Genomic DNA, 21,037 nt, shown 5'->3' on the forward strand with positions numbered 1-21,037 from the left:
CGATGGTGCAAACATTATCAAGCATACGGTACCCATCAATACGTCAATCAGTCGATTTTGGAAACTAATAGCATTATCCCAGCAAGGCATTACACTACGAATAAAGTTCACTGCCGTACTAGGAAGTTGTTCTCCAAATGTCAAAGGGTTCTATCAGCCCCTTATCGAAGAACTTACGCCTTTTAGTAAAAATTGCCGGACAATGGCATAGCAAATGTTCCAAGTCTTCCTTTTCTATGCCACAGACGCGACTTACATCATCTTGAAGTTTTCCGATCAGCTTCAAGTGACAACGGCTCGGACAATTACTTGTTATAAGCTCTGTATATATGCTAAGATCTTTCTTAGAAAGTGCCAGGATTTTGTGGGTCACAGAAATGTTTGGATTAATGAATCGCTACGACTGCCTAGCAATGGAAGTATCCTACTAGTTTTCCTGCTCTTTTAAAGATTCCCACGCTTTTATCTTTTCTCCATCCAGTCTTCGTTGTTCCTTACTGGAGAGTTGATACTAACAGTTTTGAAAATCCTAAGATGTCCTCTAAGGCCTCCTTCAAAGAGTTTCACTGACCTTGCAATCCTTAGAGCACACTTTTCGGCTTCTAATTGTACAAATTGATGTAATGGTAGCATATGAAGCAAAGCATCCAATGCCCTCGATAGTGTACTTCTCATTGCACCTGTTATTGAGAGAGTTACTAACCTTTGGAGTTTTTCTAACTTTCTCTGAGCACCACTCTCTTTTCCTTTTCGCCACCAGACCACCATAAGTAACCCTGGGTTTCAGATTTGCCTAGTAAATACAATGGATCATTTTCAGTTTAAGTCCCCAAGGTTTACCGAATGTTTTTTGCATATCCTTCGCGTGAATGGCACAATAGTAGTTTTAGAAGGATTTATGAGTAGAAGTATTAGTGAGCTAATGAAGAAGATGCTGAATGGAAATACAGAAGATGACCGTGAGAAAATCGAAAAGATGGAGTTAAAAAAGATGAAGATCAAGGAAGAAAATGCGCCAGCAGGCGTGAATGAGTATGAAGATGCAGAAAGATGAAGATAAAGATGAAGTGGGGAATCAAAGAATGAAGAAAAAGATCAAGAGAAGCAGAAATCCGAGAAGACGATTAAAGCTGCTGTCATGAGCAGAAGAAGACGGAAAATAATGGATGCTCAAGCAGCAGGAAGCGAGAAGATGATGGAGGAGGAACAGAAGAAGCCGAAGATGGAAAAAGGACCTCAGTTGAACTACGTAGAATGATTGTCATCCCAAATTGAAACGCATAAATAATTCTATCGAACGTCATTTGCTGATCTGAACTGACAAACGAGATGGAATCATAGTCATCTGGGTGGTACGAACATTGGTAGATTGTCTAATTCGTGGTGGAGGAAGTTTCCTCTACCAACAAACGATTTTACGATTTTTTTTTATTTGATGGATACATTATCGAAATCCTGTTCATAGCTATTCAAAATAAATATAAAAATCTAGATGACTTTCTAGAAATCCTCGAGAGAAGTTGTTACGCCCTTATTCCAGCTCTATCTAGAAATGTAAACAATCGAATTATAAATCTAATTTAAATTATTTGCAAGTCATCATATTATTAAATTGCTGTCCGTTTAGCAGCCATTTTTCATCGTTTATTTATATGACAGTCATATATGGATGCTCATCAGTTGATGGTAAATTCAACCATAAAATAATCGTCTGGAATTCGAAAGCATATTGTTAAATGGATCAAGCAATGCAATAATCATTCGAAATATTGCGAATGTTTTCGATCAGTGTAGTGCTCTCAATAAACAATTGCGGAAGTCTTCGATATAAGTTCTATGCTGAAACAGCTGAGATGTGATAGCTTAACAAGTAGAAAAAGAAGTTTTGATGTTCAGTGAGATAAGTATTTATTAAACGATTGTGTGCATATTATTCTCCGTTCTGGTTTCGGTGTTTCAGTTCTACAATAGATCTTTCATATCACAGTCAACTTGTTCAGGCCAGTTACAAACTAGCTCGAACGGATCGAACAATAGCCCATCGGGACATGAAAATTCAATGATTTGACCGTTAGAGCAAAAGTAAAACTTGTCACAATATTCAGGATGGGGAAACCCACCCACGCCGGTACACACACCAGGATCTGCTGCAGTCGTTGACGTTGTTGCTGCTGTAGTAGGCGGCTGTGACCCATTGTTCAGAGCTGAGTATATACCATCCAACAAGATATTTGCCTTACCGTGGCAAACGCCAAGAAAGTCGTCACTTTCCAGCGACCATACCATGGCACCTCCAAGATCCATTTGTAAAATATAGTCCAACTGAAAAAGAGCATCAACTTGTTTCTTAATTTGTATTATGAGACATAATGCCTTTTCACCTTGAACTGCACCGACGTCGGATCATCGAAACCAAGCCATTGATTGCCTCTGACAGCATAGAATCCACGTTGCTCATCACTTGATCGGATATCCCATTCCTCAGTTTGAAGTTTTTCGCAAAACTCATTGTATCCCAGCACACCAGGTTCTCTGGAGTAAGGTCCCTCAATTCCGGGGCCATTGACTGCCGCACCAATATAATTTTCCGCGGCGTTTGTTAGTGTGAAAGACCTTCCATAAAGTGGGATACCCATTATGAGCTTTTCCTTCGGGGCTCCTTGTGACAACCAATAGTGGATGCTGGTATTCGCGTTCAGTTGTTGCTGTATCTCTGTTACGTCGGATGGCCCTTGATAAAGTGGTGCGTTCAGTCCGCAGTAATCATTCCACGCTCCATTCATATCGTAGGTCATCACGTTGACAAAGTGAAGTGCGGCTGAAACGCGTGGGATGTCGTACGAGACACCGGCAGAAAATTCTGCAGATGCCACAGCCGCACTTAGGAGCAGACCTTGGCGATCAAATCTGCAACATATAAGTGCGTAGTGGTTGAGTGTATGAAACTGACATCTGCCTTAAATGTATTGTTGTTTATAATCAATGATAGAGCATCAACCTAAACTACGTACAATTTGAAATAGCGTTGATTCTATGAGGTATGAATACGATGAAATTAAATCAGAAGGTGCATGTCCTTTGATTCATTTATTTTTTTAATCATGAATTTTGATAATTATCTCAAAATGGCAGTGAGTCGAACTGAGAATATTTTAATCAACCGAGGGCACACGCCACCTTCGGCTGGTGGAAAATTGAACCAGGGATGCCTGATACTTTTGCAAGATGTCGGTAGGGAAGCTAAGGATATGTCTGTATTTGTCTGTATCAGTGATTTGGAATAGTCATGGAGGAGGGGGGGGGGGGGGAGGTATCTCAGGACTAGGTTGCAAATGCTCAGTTCGCATAGACACATATTGTTTTTAATAATTAGCAATTGCGAATTGCTGTCAGTGTCAAGGTTGTATAACGCGAAATTTGAAGTAAAATCAGCCCTAAATCCGCTTCAACTTTAATTCAAAGTAAACTTCCACTAGTAATATCTCATTGGGTTGTGCAAGTTCTGTGTACCTCCATAAGCCTATCATTAACTTTTCCAGAACTTCCTGAACTTCCACAAAGGGTCATATACTTCCATGAAATTCTCTAAATTATTATGAGGTTTCCTAAAGTTTTTTTTTATGTTTTTGAAACATTTTTGACGTTCTTTGAGTTTTGTTTTGGTTCGGTTGACAAATTTAAAGTACTGAATTTCCTTAAATTTCCAGTAATTCTCCCAGATCATAAGAGCAATTTCCTAAGCATTTTCAAGATTCCCTTTTTTTAAGTTCTCTAAACTTCTTTGAGGCACTCTTAACTACTCTTTAGTTGATTTAAAATTCTCTGAAATTAATCTAAGCTTGACCGAGGATCATTTGAACGTCTCCGAAGAGACTTTCTGACGTGAAACATAAACAGAAAAAAAAAGTAATATCGATCAATGTAATTCAACCATTCCACTGCGTCCTAGCAAGAAGTACGGTCGACTTAGTTCACGCTCCGCTATTTTGGAAGTTTTCTCGCTATTCGCTTGATTTAAATTGTCAGTTTTTTCTCGCTTAGAGTTCCCAGCTAAATAATTAACTAAAAGTGAGTTTTTTTTTCTGAGAAGAAAGTGTGTTTTCGGCATCATCGGAAGGAAAATTGTTTTTACGATTGCCAATTCGCCAACCATTTTGCGCACCATCAGTGCGTGGTAACGCATACCTGCACGACCTGCACACGGATCATCGTCATCGAGTATCAGCATCTGCCTCCGCATTTACACCGCTCATCTATCATCGTGTGTTTAGCTGAGTGCCGACCCTCACATAAGCACACACCAACGAAGACCGAGACGGCTAATACATAGGTGTAACAGTCGGAAGAAGTGTTAGTTTGTTTACTTAAATGAACCATGCCCATTTTCTTATGGCATGTTTGCTATAAGAAATGCGCCTCGTGTTTATTAGCGAATTTCACATCAAAGATTGATTAATTGAGTAGGAAATCAGTTTGGCACGGCATTTGTGACCAGCATACACCTTCCGGTAGTATGAAACAGGTCAAAAACTGTTCAAATCCGCAGATAAAATTTTTGTTTTGAATTTCTGTATAGCAAAATAGTGAACTTTTCGTGAACATTAACGGCAAAGAACTCACCAACACTGGGAGACTGTGAGTTCCTGCCCACCTGTTCATTTTCCATCGTGAACGAAGACCACCCGCACACGCTGATCGAAGATCATCCACGCTGCGCGTCGCTCCGCTGCTGCCGTTTAAACGCTCGGTGGTAGTAATATAGGATTATCAGATAAGTTTTTGTTCTTGTTTCTCTCTTTCGCCCACAGTTAAATTTTAAGTTTGTGTTCTGTGTTTGTAGTTTTTTTTTGTGTATTGTGTCCGAGTGATTATCGTTTCAGTGGTAGAGCGTTTTTCGCTCCCACTAGTACGGCAAAATGGACATTTTGTCGCAAGACGAAATGGACGTTTTGTCGGAAGATGACACCACTTTGCCACGCGATGGCAAGAAGGGTCGAAAACGTACGTCATCTCTCCCTGGTTCATCGTCTCAGTCTGGCAAAGGACAGGCTCAGATAAACCCCCGATCGCGAGCCTATCCAGATGACTCGACTGGCCCATGGGTTGTCTACTTTCAGCCCAGAAACAAACCTTTGAATGTAATGCAAATTACTAATGATCTGACGAAGCGATACTCGGCCGTGACTGAAATCACGAAGGTTAGGCACAATAAACTTCGTGTCTCCGTATCTAACCTGAAGCAGGCTAACGAGATTGCTGCCTCCCAGCTCTTCACGCTCGAGTACAGAGTTTACATCCCAGCTCGTGATGTGGAGATCGAAGGTGTGGTCACCGAAGCGAGTCTGACCCCCGAGATCTTGGAGAAGCAGGCGGTTGGCCGTTTCAAAAACCGTTTGCTTCCTCCGGTGAAGATACTGGATGTCCAAAAACTGGGCTCAGTATCTGTCAGCGAGGGTAAAAAGAGTTTTACCCCCACAGACTCGTTCCGTGTGACCTTTTCTGGTTCAGCCCTTCCTCACTACATCGAGCTGGGAAAACTTCGACTACCTGTGCGTTTGTTCGTTCCCCGGGTCATGAACTGCCAAAACTGTAAGCAGTTGGGACATACGGCCTCCCACTGTGGCAGCAAGGCACGCTGTTCCAAATGCGGAGAGAAGCATGGGGATGACACCTGTGCAGCTACCGCACCAAAATGCGTGTACTGTAAGGGAACTCCTCATGGTATCTCGTCATGCCCGGTGTACAAACAACGCGGGGAGAAATTACAACGCTCACTTAAGGAACGTTCCCGGCAGTCATCGACCAACGACAAAAATCCCTTTTCTCTTTTGTCAGATGACGAGACTGACTCTGACTTGGCTGAGGAGGGAACTTCTTTCTGTTTTTCAGCACGGAAACGAAAACGCATCCGTTCGCGGAAAGTTGAGAATGAAGAACCCCAAATCAGCTTGCCCAAATCAAGGAGTGGTGGAAAAAAGGAAGTTTCTACTTCTCCTGGATTCAGAAGAACTGCCCAAGTAGCACACATATGACACACAAAGTTGCAGCAACTTGAATGTGACTAAAATTAGTCCTATATCAGTTACCTCAACCGGTTTGTGACAAGTGTGCTACTAGGGTGACTATACCCAGGATTTTCCACCCCTCCCGGGGACATCCAAAACCCCTGATGTCCCATTTTTAAGAACAGAAGTCCCTTCTTCATCTGGTTTGTTCTCATTTGATAAAATTGTGGACGATATTCTCAAGTACCTGAATATTTCTGATCCTCTCAAAAGCATTGTTCTGGCAATGCTTCCTACTGTGAAGACCCTCTTGAAGCAATTGACATTGAAGTGGCCCCTCATTGCAGCAATCATTTCCTTCGATGGATAATTTTCCAAACGAGGTCGGGGATTTGATCACTATTCTACAGTGGAATTGTCGAAGTCTTATTCCTAAATTAGACTCTTTTAAGTTTTTAGTTCACAATAATGATTGTGATGCATTTGCTCTTTGTGAAACTTGGCTCTCTTCAGATATAGATCTTCCTTTTTATGATTTTAACATTATTCGACTGGATCGTGAGGATTCGCGTGGAGGAGGGGTACTTTTGGGGATCAAAAAGTGCCATTCCTTCTATAGAGTGAATCTTCCACAATTTACAGGTATTGAAGTTGTTGCATGTCAGGCTATTATTAAAGGTAAGAGCCTTTGTATTGCTTCTGTTTATATTCCTCTTAGAGCCGTTGTTAATCGAAAACAACTTTCAGATATCTGTTCGGTACTTCCTGCTCCACGGTTGATTATGGGAGATTTGAATTCCCACGGTACAGGCTGGGGGGAACTGTATGATGACAACCGTTCTACTTTGATATATGACCTCTGCGACAGCTTTAATATGACAATTCTTAACAATGGAGAAGTAACACGTTTGGCTGGCCCATCCTCGAATGGAAGTAGATTAGACCTCACACTTTGCTCTAACTCATTATCGTTGGATTGCACGTGGAATGTGATCCAGGATCCCCACGGTAGTGATCACTTGCCGATCAAAATTTCGATTGCCAGTGGGTTCAATCCGTCGGAATCCGTTAACGTCGCGTACGACCTCACCCGTAATATCGATTGGACAACGTTCAAGACCGCGATAGAGGAAGCCGTGTCGTCGGTAGAAGGGCTTCCACCGTTGGAGGAATATAACTTCCTCTCCAATCTGATCTTGGACAGCGCGCTTCGAGCTCAAACTCGGCCGGTTCCAGGAACGTCTTTGCGTAGGAAACCTCCTTCCCCTTGGTGGGACCACCAATGCACTGAGGTTTATCGTAAAAAGTCCGACGCGTTTAAGCTTTTCCGGAAACGTGGAACACCCGTGTATTTCGAAGCGTACTCGGCTCTTGAACGCGAACTCAAGAGCCTCATCAAAGCTAAGAAACGCGGATACTGGCGGCAATTCGTGGACGGATTATCGCGCGAAACGTCGATGAATACGCTTTGGAACACGGCGCGAAGGATGCGTAACCGGTCTTCGAACAACGAGAGCGAGGAGTACTCAGATCGTTGGCTTTTGCTAAAAAAGAGCAAATGGCTTCTGTATTCTTGAATATCAAGGGGGCTTTTGATTCAGTATCCGTTGAAGTCCTTTCAGACAAACTCCACGCTTGTGGCCTTTCTCCATTAATAAATAACTTTTTGTACAATTTGCTGTCAGAGAAACATATGAGCTTTTCTCATGGAAACTCTACAGCTTCTCGATTTAGTTACATGGGTCTCCCCCAGGGCTCATGTTTAAGCCCCCTTTTGTATAATTTCTACGTCAGAGAAATTGACAATTGTCTAAGTGACAACTGCACGTTGAGACAACTTGCAGATGACGGCGTAGTGTCTATGACAGGGCCCAAAGGGGTCGACCTGCAAGGACCCTTACAGGATACCTTAGACAATTTGTCTACTTGGGCTATTCAGCTAGGTATCGAATTCTCCACGGAGAAAACTGAGTTGGTCGTTTTTTCTAGGAAGCATAGCCCAGCACAACCAAAGCTTCAACTTTTGGGTAAACCGATCACTCATTCTATGTCCTTCAAATATCTTGGGGTCTGGTTCGATTCAAAATGCACCTGGAGATCCCACATTGAGTATCTGAGACGAAAATACCAACAAAGGATCAATTTTCTCCGAACAATTACCGGAACGTGGTGCGGAACCCATCCGCAAGATCTTCTAACGTTGTACCGGACAACGATTTTATCGGTTTTAGAATACGGTAGTTTTTGTTTCCAGTCGGCGGCTAAAACTCACATCATCAAACTGGAACGTATCCAGTATCGTTGTCTTCGTATCGCATTAGGATGCATGCACTCGACTCATACGATGAGTCTAGAAGTGTTGGCGGGCATGTTGCCACTATCGGATCGGTTCTCGGAATTGTCCCTCAGGCTCCTCACCCGTTGCGAAGTTATGAACCCACTGGTAATCGAAAACTTTGAAAAGCTTCTTGAGCTGAACCCTCAAACTCGTTTTATGTCATTGTACTACGTGTACATAACACAGGATGTCAGCCCTTCACAGCATAATCCTCATCGTGTATGCTTCTCCGACTTCGGCAATTCAGTTAGTTTTGATTTATCTATGACGCGGGAGATTCGTGGGATCCCAGAACATCATCGTTCCATGATTGTTCCGTCAATTTACGCTGCAAAGTTTGGCCAAGTTGATTCCGCAAGATCCTTCTTCACAGATGGATCACTAATAGAGTCGTCCGCTGGTTTTGGTATTTTTAACGAATTTCATAGCGCCTCTCGAATGCTTCAAGCTCCTTGTTCCGTATATGTTGCTGAGCTGGCGGCAATACATTATACGCTAGAAACGATCGCCTCACTTGCACCAGATCATTATTTTATTTTTACGGATAGTCTCAGTTCTGTCGAGGCTATTCGCTCTATGAGGCCGGTAAAGCACTCCTCGTATTTTCTCATGAAAATACGAGAGCTTTTAAGTGCTTTATCTTTAAGATCTTTTGTCATCACCTTTGCATGGGTTCCATCTCATTGCTCGATTCCGGGCAATGAGATGGCTGACTCACTTGCTAAGGTGGGCGCTATGGAAGGCGATATTTACGATCGACAAATCGCCTACGATGAATTTTTCTTCATTTATCGTCAACAGTCACTCGTCAGCTGGCAGAATAAGTGGAGTGAAGGGAGTTTGGGACGATGGCTATATTCGATCATCCCTAAGGTGTCGAAGAGTTCTTGGTTCAAGGGGTTGGATGTGGGTCGAGACTTCATTCGTATGATGTCTCGCCTCATGTCCAATCACTATTCGTTAAACGCTCACTTGTTCCGTGTTGGGCTGAAGGACAGCAATCTCTGTGAATGTGGACAAGGTTACCAGGACGCAGATCACATTATTTGGTCTTGTGCTGAGCATCGCGGAGTCAGATCTGAACTGTACGATTCCCTTCGGGCTCGAGGTAAACAACCTAATGTTCCAGTTCGGGATATTTTGGCGAGACGCGATCTGGAGTTTATGAAACTCATATATGTTTACTTTAAGAATATTAACATTAGATTGTAAGTTTTATTAACCTTGTGTTTAGTTTGTATTTTGTACGTGTGGTTTTTTTTTATGTTTGTTTTCAAGATGAATAGAAATTAGTTCATGTTTTAGGATTAATTAAATATTTGTATCGTAAACCACATTTCAAACCTCCCTCTCCGTTTTCCCATCCAAAAAAAAATGTAAATCCCCACTAACCTCGAGACAACCGCGAGTATCCGGTCCAGCTCCTTTAACTTTAAATATAAGAAATCAATAATGTATAACAAAAATGATAACTCGGCTCTGTAAAGTTTATTCGATTGAGCCTGTACAAATAAAGTAATTAATAAAAAAATAAATGTAATTCAACCTGATGTATGAAATAATGATGTAATAGCAAAAAGCAGATACAATATGGATGTAATTTTGTTCGCCAAATCGATGTACATCGTACAACGTTATATAACACAACCGGTATATTGACCTGGTTGCAGCAGTTTGGATGTAATGTTTAACAACTTATTTTTCTGTGTATAATTTTGCCAAACTGCCTTGAGGTGTTATATGAGCCTTTCTGGTATTACCTAATATACAATAATGTTCCTTGAGCTTCTTGATAGTTCACTGAAATTCTTTGAAGTTTAAATTTTGGGAGAATTCACTAAACTATTATGTTATTCCCTCAAACCTATTTTAGAAATTTCCTGATACAAGCAACACACTTCCGTCTCGACCAATTGCGACAACTTGATTGAGATCTGAATATGTTACATAGGAGTTGCTACAACCATTTTGCGACAAGTTTGCTGCTAGGGGAGTATATCTGAGATTTTTCAAACTACAATGAAGTTCCTTGAGTTTCTCCAAATTTCACTGACTTTATCAGAAGGCCGCAGCCGTTCTTTGGAATTCAGAAAATTTATTAAAAATCTGCAACACTTCCCTGGAGTGCATCAAACTTCTGTGCTGCTCTCTGGACTTTTTTTTCCTCTGTTCGGGACCTAACACTACTGCGACCAGTAAATTGATCTATTGTAGTATATCCCGTGTCCTTAGTTTAGTGCATGTCGTATTACTCCATCACTATTGAGAAATGATGAAGTATTCGATTTTTTACAGTTGCCACTCTTGCATTTATCGCAAGGATCCGATTCTAATTGAAAGGTCCTGCTATTTATACCCTTCGGAGTGTTGAAACACCCTCCAAAGGCGCGCCCTTTGTCAGTCAAAATTGGATTCCTTAGCAACAAAATTAAGGTATGACACCGATAATGACCATGCATCAGAACCCTAGTCTTAACCACTTCAAACTACACACTTAATCTAGCTCTGTAAAATCTCCAACAGCCGATTACATCGGCATTTACTTTTGCTGATATCTCTGCAAAATATTTGTTTGTTAGCTGAGTCTCGGCAATTGAGTAACTGAATCTTAGCAAAATAAATTGCAGAACTGCTCGGCTGTTGGAATCTCGGCGAAAAAAAATAAGTGTGTAGGGAACAACGAATAGAAGATTAGGAATCACATAGATGAAGACAATTAACTCATTTTGTTTCCTTGTTTCAAGATCATCCTCGGTAGACAAAGCCGATTCTTGTCACTATCAACAAGGCATAAAAAGTAGCAAGGACTAAGATGTGTTCCTTGGATTACTGAAAAATCCTGTTCCCCTAGTTTGAAGTAGTCAGGACTAGGAATCGGTGGTAGATCTTACATCCCGTAACGTACCACGAAAAGGTGATCTACCCACGTTACGGGGCACTCTCTGGACTTGTCTGGAGTTCGCTGAACTTCTCAGATAATCTGGGATATAATCAAACGAAGGAGCTGCGAAGCATGAAAAACTCCTGAGAGCTTTGACGAATTGCATATAGATTCAGTGAACTTCGAAGATCTTAAAAGTTAATAATAGGGAATCTTCCAATTCCAGAGCTGTTTATCAGACTCCAGAGAGGTTCAGATACTTTCTGGGAACTCCAGAAACGTTCTGAAAACCTAGGGGACCTTCAGAAAACTTCATCAAACACTGCGACATTATAAAATCAGAGTATTTTTTCAATGATTTCATTAAAAAAACCGATGAGAAAATTATAATTGAAGACATTTTATTCTAAAGCACTTACAGTAGGAATCATTGCCAGAACAATGCTTTTGAGAGGATCAGAAATATCCAGGTACATTAGGATACCGTCCACAATGTTATCAAATGAGAACAACCTAGCTGAAGAAGGGGCTTCTGTTCTTAAAATTGGGACATCAGGGGTTTTGGATGTCTCCGGAAGAGGTGGAAAATCCTGAGTATAGGCAGTTCTGCGGAATCCAGGAGGAGTAGAAGTCTCCTTTTTTCCACCACTCCTTGATTTGAGCAAGCTGATTTGGGGTTCTTGAATGACAACTTTCCGCGAACGGATGCGTTTTAGATTCCGTGCAGAAAAACAGAAAGAACTTCCCTCCTCAGTCAGAGTCAGTCTCGTCATCTGACAAAAGAGAAAAGGGATTTTTGTCATTGGTCGATGCATCGCAGTGGTGCCAAGGGTTTAAAAACACGCGCTTTTTTTATTTACGCTGAAATGGTTGATTAAAGCTAAAGCTGGTGTCTTCTGAGAAGTTTCTTGGGTTACAACACTCCTTCTTATGGTGAAAGAAAATTAAAGATTAATCCACCTAAAAGTGAGATGCAAAATTTATTTTTTTAACATAATAAGATACAAAATAATTGTGCAGGGCAAAGCTGTTGGGAACATTACTGTAAACAACTTTGCTGAAGAATATAACTTTCTAGATCTTATAACTTCTGAGATAAAAAGGTTTTTTTTTGTGGAGACATCGTTAAAATCAGTTTTGTATAGGTAACTTTTTCTATAATATTTCTACATGTCTGTCATGTTCTACAAAGATGTTAGAAATATCAAATTACATATCTTTTTACAAGACTACAAATTGCTACCATCAAAATTTGAAAAGTTATTTACATTTTTTGGTTGAAAATTACCCAACTTCCAATATCAATAGCTTCTAAACGGGCAAAAACAAGCAGGCCATTCTTTGAGGAATTGAAAGCACAAGAAAATGCAATAAAATGGTGAAGAAACCAGACCGCCCCACTTGACCCTTAACCAAAATACTTGCATTAAAACTTGTCCCTTTTCAGAATTTGAAATGCCGATTTTGTGAAACCACGGGACTGCTATCGAGTAGGTGTGAAAAGAGGCATACAAATGGATAACCAAGCAACCTGGGTTATTTCTAGTGACTAACAAAATGACTCGGGATCAAAACGTCAAACGAAATTAACTGCAAGAGTTTCGAAAGCTACGGAATAGAAACGGCTCGTAAATTAGTCGGTCTATATCCATGGTACTATCTTCCCGTGTCTATGCATAAAGTGCTCATACACGGGGCGAAAGTGATTTCTTCGTTTCTAATACCCATTGGGCAACTGTCTGAAGAGGCCCAGGAAAGCAGAAACAACGATACCAAGCAATACAGAATCTACCACACGAGAAAGTTTTACAGAGAAGTTACGAATACAGATCTTCTTCACCGTCTTCTGGAATCCTCCGATCCATTCATTTCCAACATGAAGGAACTACCGAAAAACACAAGTGACGTGTGCTCCGGGGATGCTTTGCAACTTTTAATCATCAAAGATGACAACGGCGAGAACAGGAAACTGCAAGCGCTCTTTGATATTCGTACAATTTGAATCGGAACGTAATGAACATTAAACATGAATGATTTTGGTATTGTTTATTGACAAAATCATAAAATATTTAAAGTACATAAGCGATTCAGTCAAGGGTCGTTTGGGGGTGGTCTGGTTTTGATCCCGAGTCATTTTGTTAGTCATTAGAAATAACCCAGGCTTGGTTATCCATTTGTATGCTTCTTTTCACACCTAAACGGCGAACACGAAATTATTACGACACATTCAACAGGGCATAACTTTTTTACCATTGGGTAAAAATCAACCAAATTTTGCATACTTTCTCATTGATGTGTATTGTGTACATGCTGTCAAACTCGAAGTCGTGTTTTTCGATTCAACGAAAATGGAGGTGAACCAACGCGAGTTGAGAGAACAAATTCTTTCCAAACACCTGGAACAGAGCTGGACTACATACATACAAGGTACAGAACTTCCCAAACCGCTATGAGCGGCAACAATCGACGGCTAAAACTCGGGCACGGAAGCTCTACGAGAAGATGCTGACAAAATATGGCTGCTGTGTGATGGACGACGAAACGTATATAAAAGCCGATTTTAAGCAAATTCCGGGGTTGGAGTTTTTCACCGGCAAGAGCAAGTTCGATGTGGACGACAAATTTAAGAAGAAGAAAATGTCGAAGTTCGCCTCCAAATATCTCATTTGGCTGGCCATCTGCTCTTGCGGACTGAGGAGTGAGCCTTTCGTGACAAGGGGCACAGTAAATGGCGAGATCTACAAATCTGAGTGCCTCGAGAAGCGCCTTTTGCCGCTCTTGCAGCAGCACGACGAAGCTCCGCTATTTTGGCCAGATTTGGCATCATGCCACTATTCTAAAAGTGTCCTGGAGTGGTATGAGGCCAATTCTGTCCATTTTGTTCCAAAGGACATGCATCCGCCAAACTGTCCGGAGCTGCGCCCGGTGGAGCAGTACTGGGCAATAATGAAGCGGGAACTTCCGAAGAGCAAGAAGACAGTCAAAGACGAGAAGGACATGTTAAGAAAATGTAAAAAAAACTGAGAAACTGGTACCGGATGACACTGTAAAGACTTTGATAGAGGGCATCAAGCGAAAATGCGTTCAATTTTACACTCAAGGCTCCATCGATTAACTTTTCTTTTGATTTTTGAAGTAAATATATGTATAAAACTACCCTAAAATTTTGGTTTGATTCTAAACATTATAAGAAAATTGGCATGACATTTTCGGTGTCGCAATAATTTCGTGTTCGCCCATTACTTTAGCAGTCCCGTGGTTTCACAAAATCGTCATTTCAAATTCTGAAAAGTGACAAGTTTTAATGCAAGTATTTTGGTTAAGGGTCAAGTGGGGGCGGTCTGGTTTCTTCACCATTTTATTGAATTTTCTTGTGCTTTCAATTACTCAAAGAATGGCCTGCTCGTTTTTGCCCGTTTTTGCCCGTTTAGGAGCTATTGGTATTGGAAGTTGGGTAATTTTCAACCAAAAAATGTAAATAACTTTTCAAATATTGATGATAACAATTTGCAGTCTTCTTAAAAGATATGTAATTTAATATTTCTAACATCTTTGTAGAACATGCCAGACACGTAAAAATTTTATAGAAAAAGTTACAGATACAAAACTGATTTTAACGATGTCTCCGCAAAAAAAAACCTTTTTATCTCAGCAGTTATAAGAGCTAGAAAGTTATAGTCTTGAGCAAAATTGTTCACAATAATGTTCTCTACAGTTTTGCCTAACACAATTATTATGTATCTTATTATATTGAAAAAATAAATTTTGCATCTCACTTTTAGGTGGATTAATCTTTAATTTTCTTTTACCATAAGAAGGAGTGTTGTAACCCAAGAAACTTTTCACAAGACACCTAGTAGCTTTAATCATCCTAGCAGCACACTTGTCACTGAACAATTGTGGTTACTTTTGTGCAACTTATTCCAGTCACATTCAAGTTGCAGTAACATATTTCGATGGAAGTGTGTTGCTTGGGCAACAATTTCAGCGTAAATAAAAAAGCGCGTGTTTTGATACCCTTGGAACCACTGTGCGATGGCGTGGCTGCTTAAGCATTTCTGCAAAAGACCGCCTGGAACGTTCCTTAAGGGAGCGTTTCATTTTGTCCCCGTGCTGTTTGTACGCCGGGCACAACGAGAGAGCATGAGGAGGAATTCCGTTGAAGTACACGCATTTTGGTGCAGTAGCTGCGCATGTATTTAGAAACCAAACCATACGCAACTCGACGAAAAGTGTGTTTGACTGTATTGAATTTTTCGTCTCTTTCAAGTGATCCTTAAGCAAACCCCACACGTATCAATATATTGAAGCGAAGGGGAATTATTGACAATAATATGATTCAAATGATCGGTCATCCATGATCATGTATCATAATGATTATGTTAGCAAGTGGATATCTAATTCACAATTCTGTCTGGTATTGGGTGCATTCACACGCTACGAAAAAGTCATGTGAATGTCGGTACCCTGAGACCGACACATGCAAGCTACCCCTATGACATAAGTGGACCCTACACGATTGCTTATATTGACAATAATCGCGTTGCCAATACATTCTATATTGACGTAAATTCTTCATTACACGACGTGTAAATATTTACATGATTGACAAATCCCTCATGCTTCTCCCCGCATGTGGAGCAGCGAGCCTTGTTGCCGCAGTGGGAGGCCGTATGTCCCAACCGCTTACAATTCTGAAAGGTTCCATTTACTTGTGTGCAATTCTTATGGAATTTTCCACTCGCTTTCTATCCAAAAGTATGTTAGTTGTACCCAAAAGTAGGTAAATATGATTATACTCAACATTGGGTTCCCACAACTCCTGTTGTACTGTTTTGCTCCTCCGTTTTTGACAACATTAGAATTATTATTATTTATCTTTATTAGGGAGGCTTTCAGCCTTGGGCTGGTTCGCCTCCAAACATTAGAATGAGAAAAGGAGACAAACAAGTAAAAGGGTTTTCTTCGGCAATACCTTAACCTATTATCGTCAGGGGGGTAAACAAAGCCCTAGAGCACTAAAATTTGGCCAATAGATGCTTTGAAACACAATGTATCAACATGCCAAAATTGAGCTCTCAAGGACGTTGTTTACCCCCCTGACGATAATAGGTTAAGGTATTGCCGAAGCCAACATTTCCCCTACATAGGTAAAAGTGTGCACTTTTTTCCAACCGTAGGGTGTGAACTCTTTATCCAATTTAAACAAATTGTGGACGTCTAGGGGGTCTGAAATCTCTCCAAAACGTCTACATAGTTTATAAACAGCCCTATGCTGGAAAATGAACGGGCTAGGTAAATCATGGAAACTAAACAAACATGTCTTGTGGGCGTCTTAGTCTGTCTGTATTACCTGTATAAAGAGAGATAAGGATTAGTAATTTCCATTTAATTTCACTACCTTATTTGCTTATCATTCGAAGATACGCGTATTACGTCTACAATGTGCAAACTTCTTCAGTGTCTTGTACTAATGCTCGACTAGTATTAGTACAAGACACTGAAGAAGTCTACACATTGCGGACGAAATACATGCATCTTTCAAGGATAAGCAAATAAAGAATTGAATGGAAATTACTAATCCTTCTCTCTCTTTATATTTCACGTAAAATTAAGTATTTAGAAACCAAACCATACGCAACTCGACGAAAAGTGTGTTTGACTGTATTGAATTTTTCGTCTCTTTCAAGTGATCCTTAAGCAAACCCCACACGTATCAATATATTGAAGCGAAGGGGAATTATTGACAATAATATTGATGGTGTGAATACAGAAATATTGTCAATATCGATATATTGACGTCAATATAGAATGTATTGACAATACGAATATTGCCAATAAAAGCAATCGTGTAGGGTCCACTTTATAGCGAACAGTACACGTATCAATATGTTGATGTTGATGATGTGAACACAGAAATATTGTCAATACCGATGTATTCTTCACTGCACACAGCGTAAATATTTACGATTTTTTTTTAACAAAGCTCCGATAATCATGACAGATCCTGACGCAGTAGGTCTATTTTTCTCATGCGCGTTGTTTTCAAAGATCAAAATGACATTATTACCTGAGATTTGTCAATCATGTAAATATTTACACGTCGTGTAATGAAGAATTTACGTCAATATAGAATGTATTGGCAACGCGATTATTGTCAATATAAGCAATCGTGTAGGGTCCACTTATGTCATAGGGGTAGCTTGCATGTGTCGGTCTCAGGGTACCGACATTCACATGACTTTTTCGTAGCGTGTGAATGCACCCAATACCAGACAGAATTGTGAATTAGATATCCACTTGCTAACATAATCATTATGATACATGATCATGGATGACCGATCATTTGAATCATATTTTGCCATAATAATAAACTTTTAAAAGTGCGCCCAACACCCACGAATCCTTCATCAAATTTTGTACCTAATTAGCTATCTAAATTATACTCACTCTTGTCTCAGTTCTTCCAACCACCTCGCGTAATTTTCCTTATCAAAAGTTTCATTTCCACCACGCTGGGCAGGATACTCCCAATCAAGATCCACACCGTCAAAATTGTGCCTTCTGCAAAACTCCACGCTGTTTGTGATGAAACGTTGTCTCAATTCTGGATTCGCGGCAACGTTGGAAAATTTGATCGAACCCTCATTCCAACCTCCTACTGCTGCTATGGTTTTCAAGCCTGGATTGATGGACTTAAGTCCGTTGAATCGTTTGATATGTCCTCGACCCCAATTTTCCTCAAGGTCCAGATAGGGATCGATTATTCTAATCGAGCCATCTTCGTTGATTCCAAAGAATGAGTAGATCAAATGTGTACAGAGAAACGGATCAATGTGGTCAATGTCGAAGCGGCCTCGGCCTGGTCTGTAAACTGCCCATGTGCCGACGTAGCAAACAATTTTCTCTAAAAGTATTCATGAATCAACTATCCATTTTAGCACTTGCACTAGAAGATTCTTACTCTCAGCATAGACGTTCGTTATGATGAAAACAAGCGATGTCAGTATCAATTGAGCGATAAAAGAGTTCATATCGACTTCTTTAAAATATCACAGACGTTACACAAAATCACTCCTATCACTTCTATCCAATCGTGAACGGCACTGCGCTCAATGCACTCACCTGGACATGCTTTTATAGGAATTGTATCATCAGATAGAAGAGGATCTTGAACTCAAAATCCTGAAACGATACCGTTGAAAGAGTGTTTGGTTCAACAAATAGATGACTATCAGTACTCAAGGAAGGGGAATTATGCTGCATTAAAAATTAGCTCACCGCTATTGCAACAAATTGATTGGAATCAATCAAGCTGAGCGTACTTTCTTAATGAATAATTAAGTAAGTATCTACTCGTCCTTATCAGTGAGCGTATGACTTGGTAGCGTAACTGGTACAGTCATCGTAGTATCATAGGCCACTTAGGCATAATCACGTTGCAAATCTATCTTCTATCTATATATATAAAAGCGAATTTCTGCCTGTCTGTCTGTCTGACTCGGAAACTACTGAAGCGATCAGCGTGAAAATTTGTATGCAGCGGTTTTTGGGGTAGGGAAAGGTTCTTATGGTGGTTTGAGACCCCTCCTCCCTCTTTAAGGGAACCAAATTTGGCATGTCATAGGAGGTAGCCTCTTAGATAAAAGTTGGGGGTCTACGTAATACAGCATGCTTTTTTAAATTGGCGCATAAACTCAAGCTAATATTGAATCCCTCGCAAGGCCGGGCACACTCAGCTAGTAAATTGATAAATGCGGAGGAATAGGTGCTCAACTCTCTGTATTTTATTTAATCAATGGAAAAAAATATCTGATTTGATAAAATGTATTTTTTTGCGAAAAAATAGTGAATTTTATTGAAAATAAAAAAATGCAAGCATTTTCAATTTCCAATATTATGGACCACTTTTGAGCCAGCTCAGTATTATGGGTCAATGTTTCCAGTATTATGGGTCAGTTAAATTAAAATTCATTGTTTTTTTTTTAATTTATTAATGTTTACACAGTATGCAGTGCTGCAAAATATCGACCATACACGGCGATATTGACAAAACAGCATTGATCGCTCATTCGAACTGAAAGTCACATATAAACGAAACCATGCCAATTTTCGTTGACAATCCTGTCAGTGACAAACATGTGCAATTTTTGTTATTATTTAAATCTGAACCGACATTAAATGAATTCAGTCACGGAGCAGCAAAGCCTTGAAGCTAATGTTCTTGGCTGCGCAAAACTCCTCCGTCGTCCCCTACACGTAATTCCCTTTTCGAAAATACCCACATTTTAGAGTATTTGACGGTTTTTCTCGAACCGATTGTTGCCATATTGGATTCCAAAATGGCGTCTGGCATCGATTTACAGTCTCTACACGTCATCCCCTTTCCAGAAATACCCATATTGTAGAGTATTTGGCAGTTTTTTTTTTTGAACTGGTGGTTGACATCTTGGATTCCAAAATGCCGTCTGGCATTGATTTCTGGTCTTTACACGTCATCCCCTTTCCGAAAATATCCATAATGTAGAGTATTTTACAGTTTTTCTTGAATCGATGACCACCATCCCCTTTCCGAAAATACCCATATTGTATGGTATTTGTCAGTTTTTGTTAAACCGATGGCCTCCATCTTGGATTTCAAAATGGCATCCGGCATCGATTTCCGCCCTCTACACGTCGTCCCCTTTCCGGAAATGCCCATATTGTATGGTATTTGACAGTTTTTCTTGAACCGATGGCCTCTCCCAAGTAACATTGCAAGTTTTATCGAGGGTTTAAAGCATTCTTCAAGTCTAAATCATAATCTACAAGACCATGATAAAACTGAAATAGTTACTTGGGCTATCTAAAATGTAGCCTGGAGTCGATTTCCAGCCTCTACACGTCGTACCCTTTCCGGAAATACTCTACACGTCATCCTCTTTCCGGAAATATCCATATTGTAGGGTATTTGCCAGTTTTTCTTGAACCGATGGCCACCATCTTGGATTTTAAAATGGCGTCCGAAATCGAGTTACAGCCTCTCTACCCTCATCCCTATTCCGTTTTGTGTTCTCATATTGCACAGCAACATCTTATATGGACAAGCTTTCCAGAAATAACATATTAAGGACGTTCATGTGCAGACTAGCGCCGCGTAGTGAGTGAGTTCTTAAATAATATGACCACCATCCGAAATAACTTGGTCACCTGAACAACTTTTCTGAAGACAGCAACGTTCTATATGGCCAGGTTCTCGAGATAAAGTTTATATAGGAAGTTCACATGCACACTAGCGCTGCTTAGTGAGTCAGTTCTGAACTAATATGCCCACCATCCGAAAGGACTTGGTCGCCTGAACAACTTTGCTCAAGACAGTAACCTTCTATATGGCCAAGATTTTGAGATACAGCTTATATAGGAAGCTCATGTGCACACTAGTGCTGCTTAGCGAGAGAGTTCTGAACTAATATGGCCACCATCCAAAAGGACTTGGTCACTTGAACACCTTTGCTGAAGGCAGCAATTTTCTATATGGCCAGGATCACGAAATATTATATGTTGGACCTAAGATCCATATATTACAGCACCCGTCATAAGTAACATAAAAGTGAAGCGTCCCTAGCGGCGTAATTCCCAATTATCTAATCTAATCTAATCTAATCAACACCAACACAGCCAGTTCTTGAAAGCATCCTGGAAAATGATATATATGCCTACATCATTTTTCTTGTCTATTTGATATATGTTTCACATCGAAGATGCGTCACACATATCAAAACGGCCAGGCCTACTGTGCAGCATTTAAGGGGCAAGATGATTCATAAAACATCG

General features: G+C 40.4%; 1 protein-coding gene across 1 annotated transcript; it reads right to left on the bottom strand.

Annotated features, from left to right (window-relative positions):
* Positions 1–1,784: 1,784 nt before the first annotated feature.
* LOC135700610 (chitotriosidase-1-like) lies at positions 1,785–18,340 on the bottom strand. The gene is made up of 4 exons (XM_065221162.1): positions 18,189–18,340; positions 17,675–18,131; positions 2,382–2,907; positions 1,785–2,322 (listed from the first exon to the last, which is right to left on the bottom strand). Exons 1-4 carry the CDS (start codon positions 18,256–18,258, stop codon positions 1,963–1,965), a joined length of 1,413 nt encoding a protein of 470 aa, XP_065077234.1. The 5' UTR covers positions 18,259–18,340; the 3' UTR covers positions 1,785–1,962.
* Between the last annotated feature and the right edge of the window lie 2,697 nt (positions 18,341–21,037).

The sequence above is a fragment of the Ochlerotatus camptorhynchus genome, unplaced genomic scaffold, assembly GCF_037179485.1.
Source record: "Ochlerotatus camptorhynchus isolate MF236.1 unplaced genomic scaffold, CSIRO-AGI_Acam_v1.1 ptg000139l, whole genome shotgun sequence".
NCBI lineage: Eukaryota > Metazoa > Arthropoda > Insecta > Diptera > Culicidae > Ochlerotatus > Ochlerotatus camptorhynchus.

Coding starts and splice junctions, on each gene's coding strand:
- LOC135700610 (XM_065221162.1), bottom strand. CDS start 18,258: ATGAACTCTTTTATCGCTCAATTGATACTGACATCGCTTGTTTTCATC. Junction 2,908..17,674: donor TTGGAAGAACTGAGACAAGA/GTGAGTATAATT, acceptor TATATGTTGCAG/ATTTGATCGCCAAGGTCTGC. Junction 2,323..2,381: donor CGACGTCGGTGCAGTTCAAG/GTGAAAAGGCAT, acceptor GCTCTTTTTCAG/TTGGACTATATTTTACAAAT.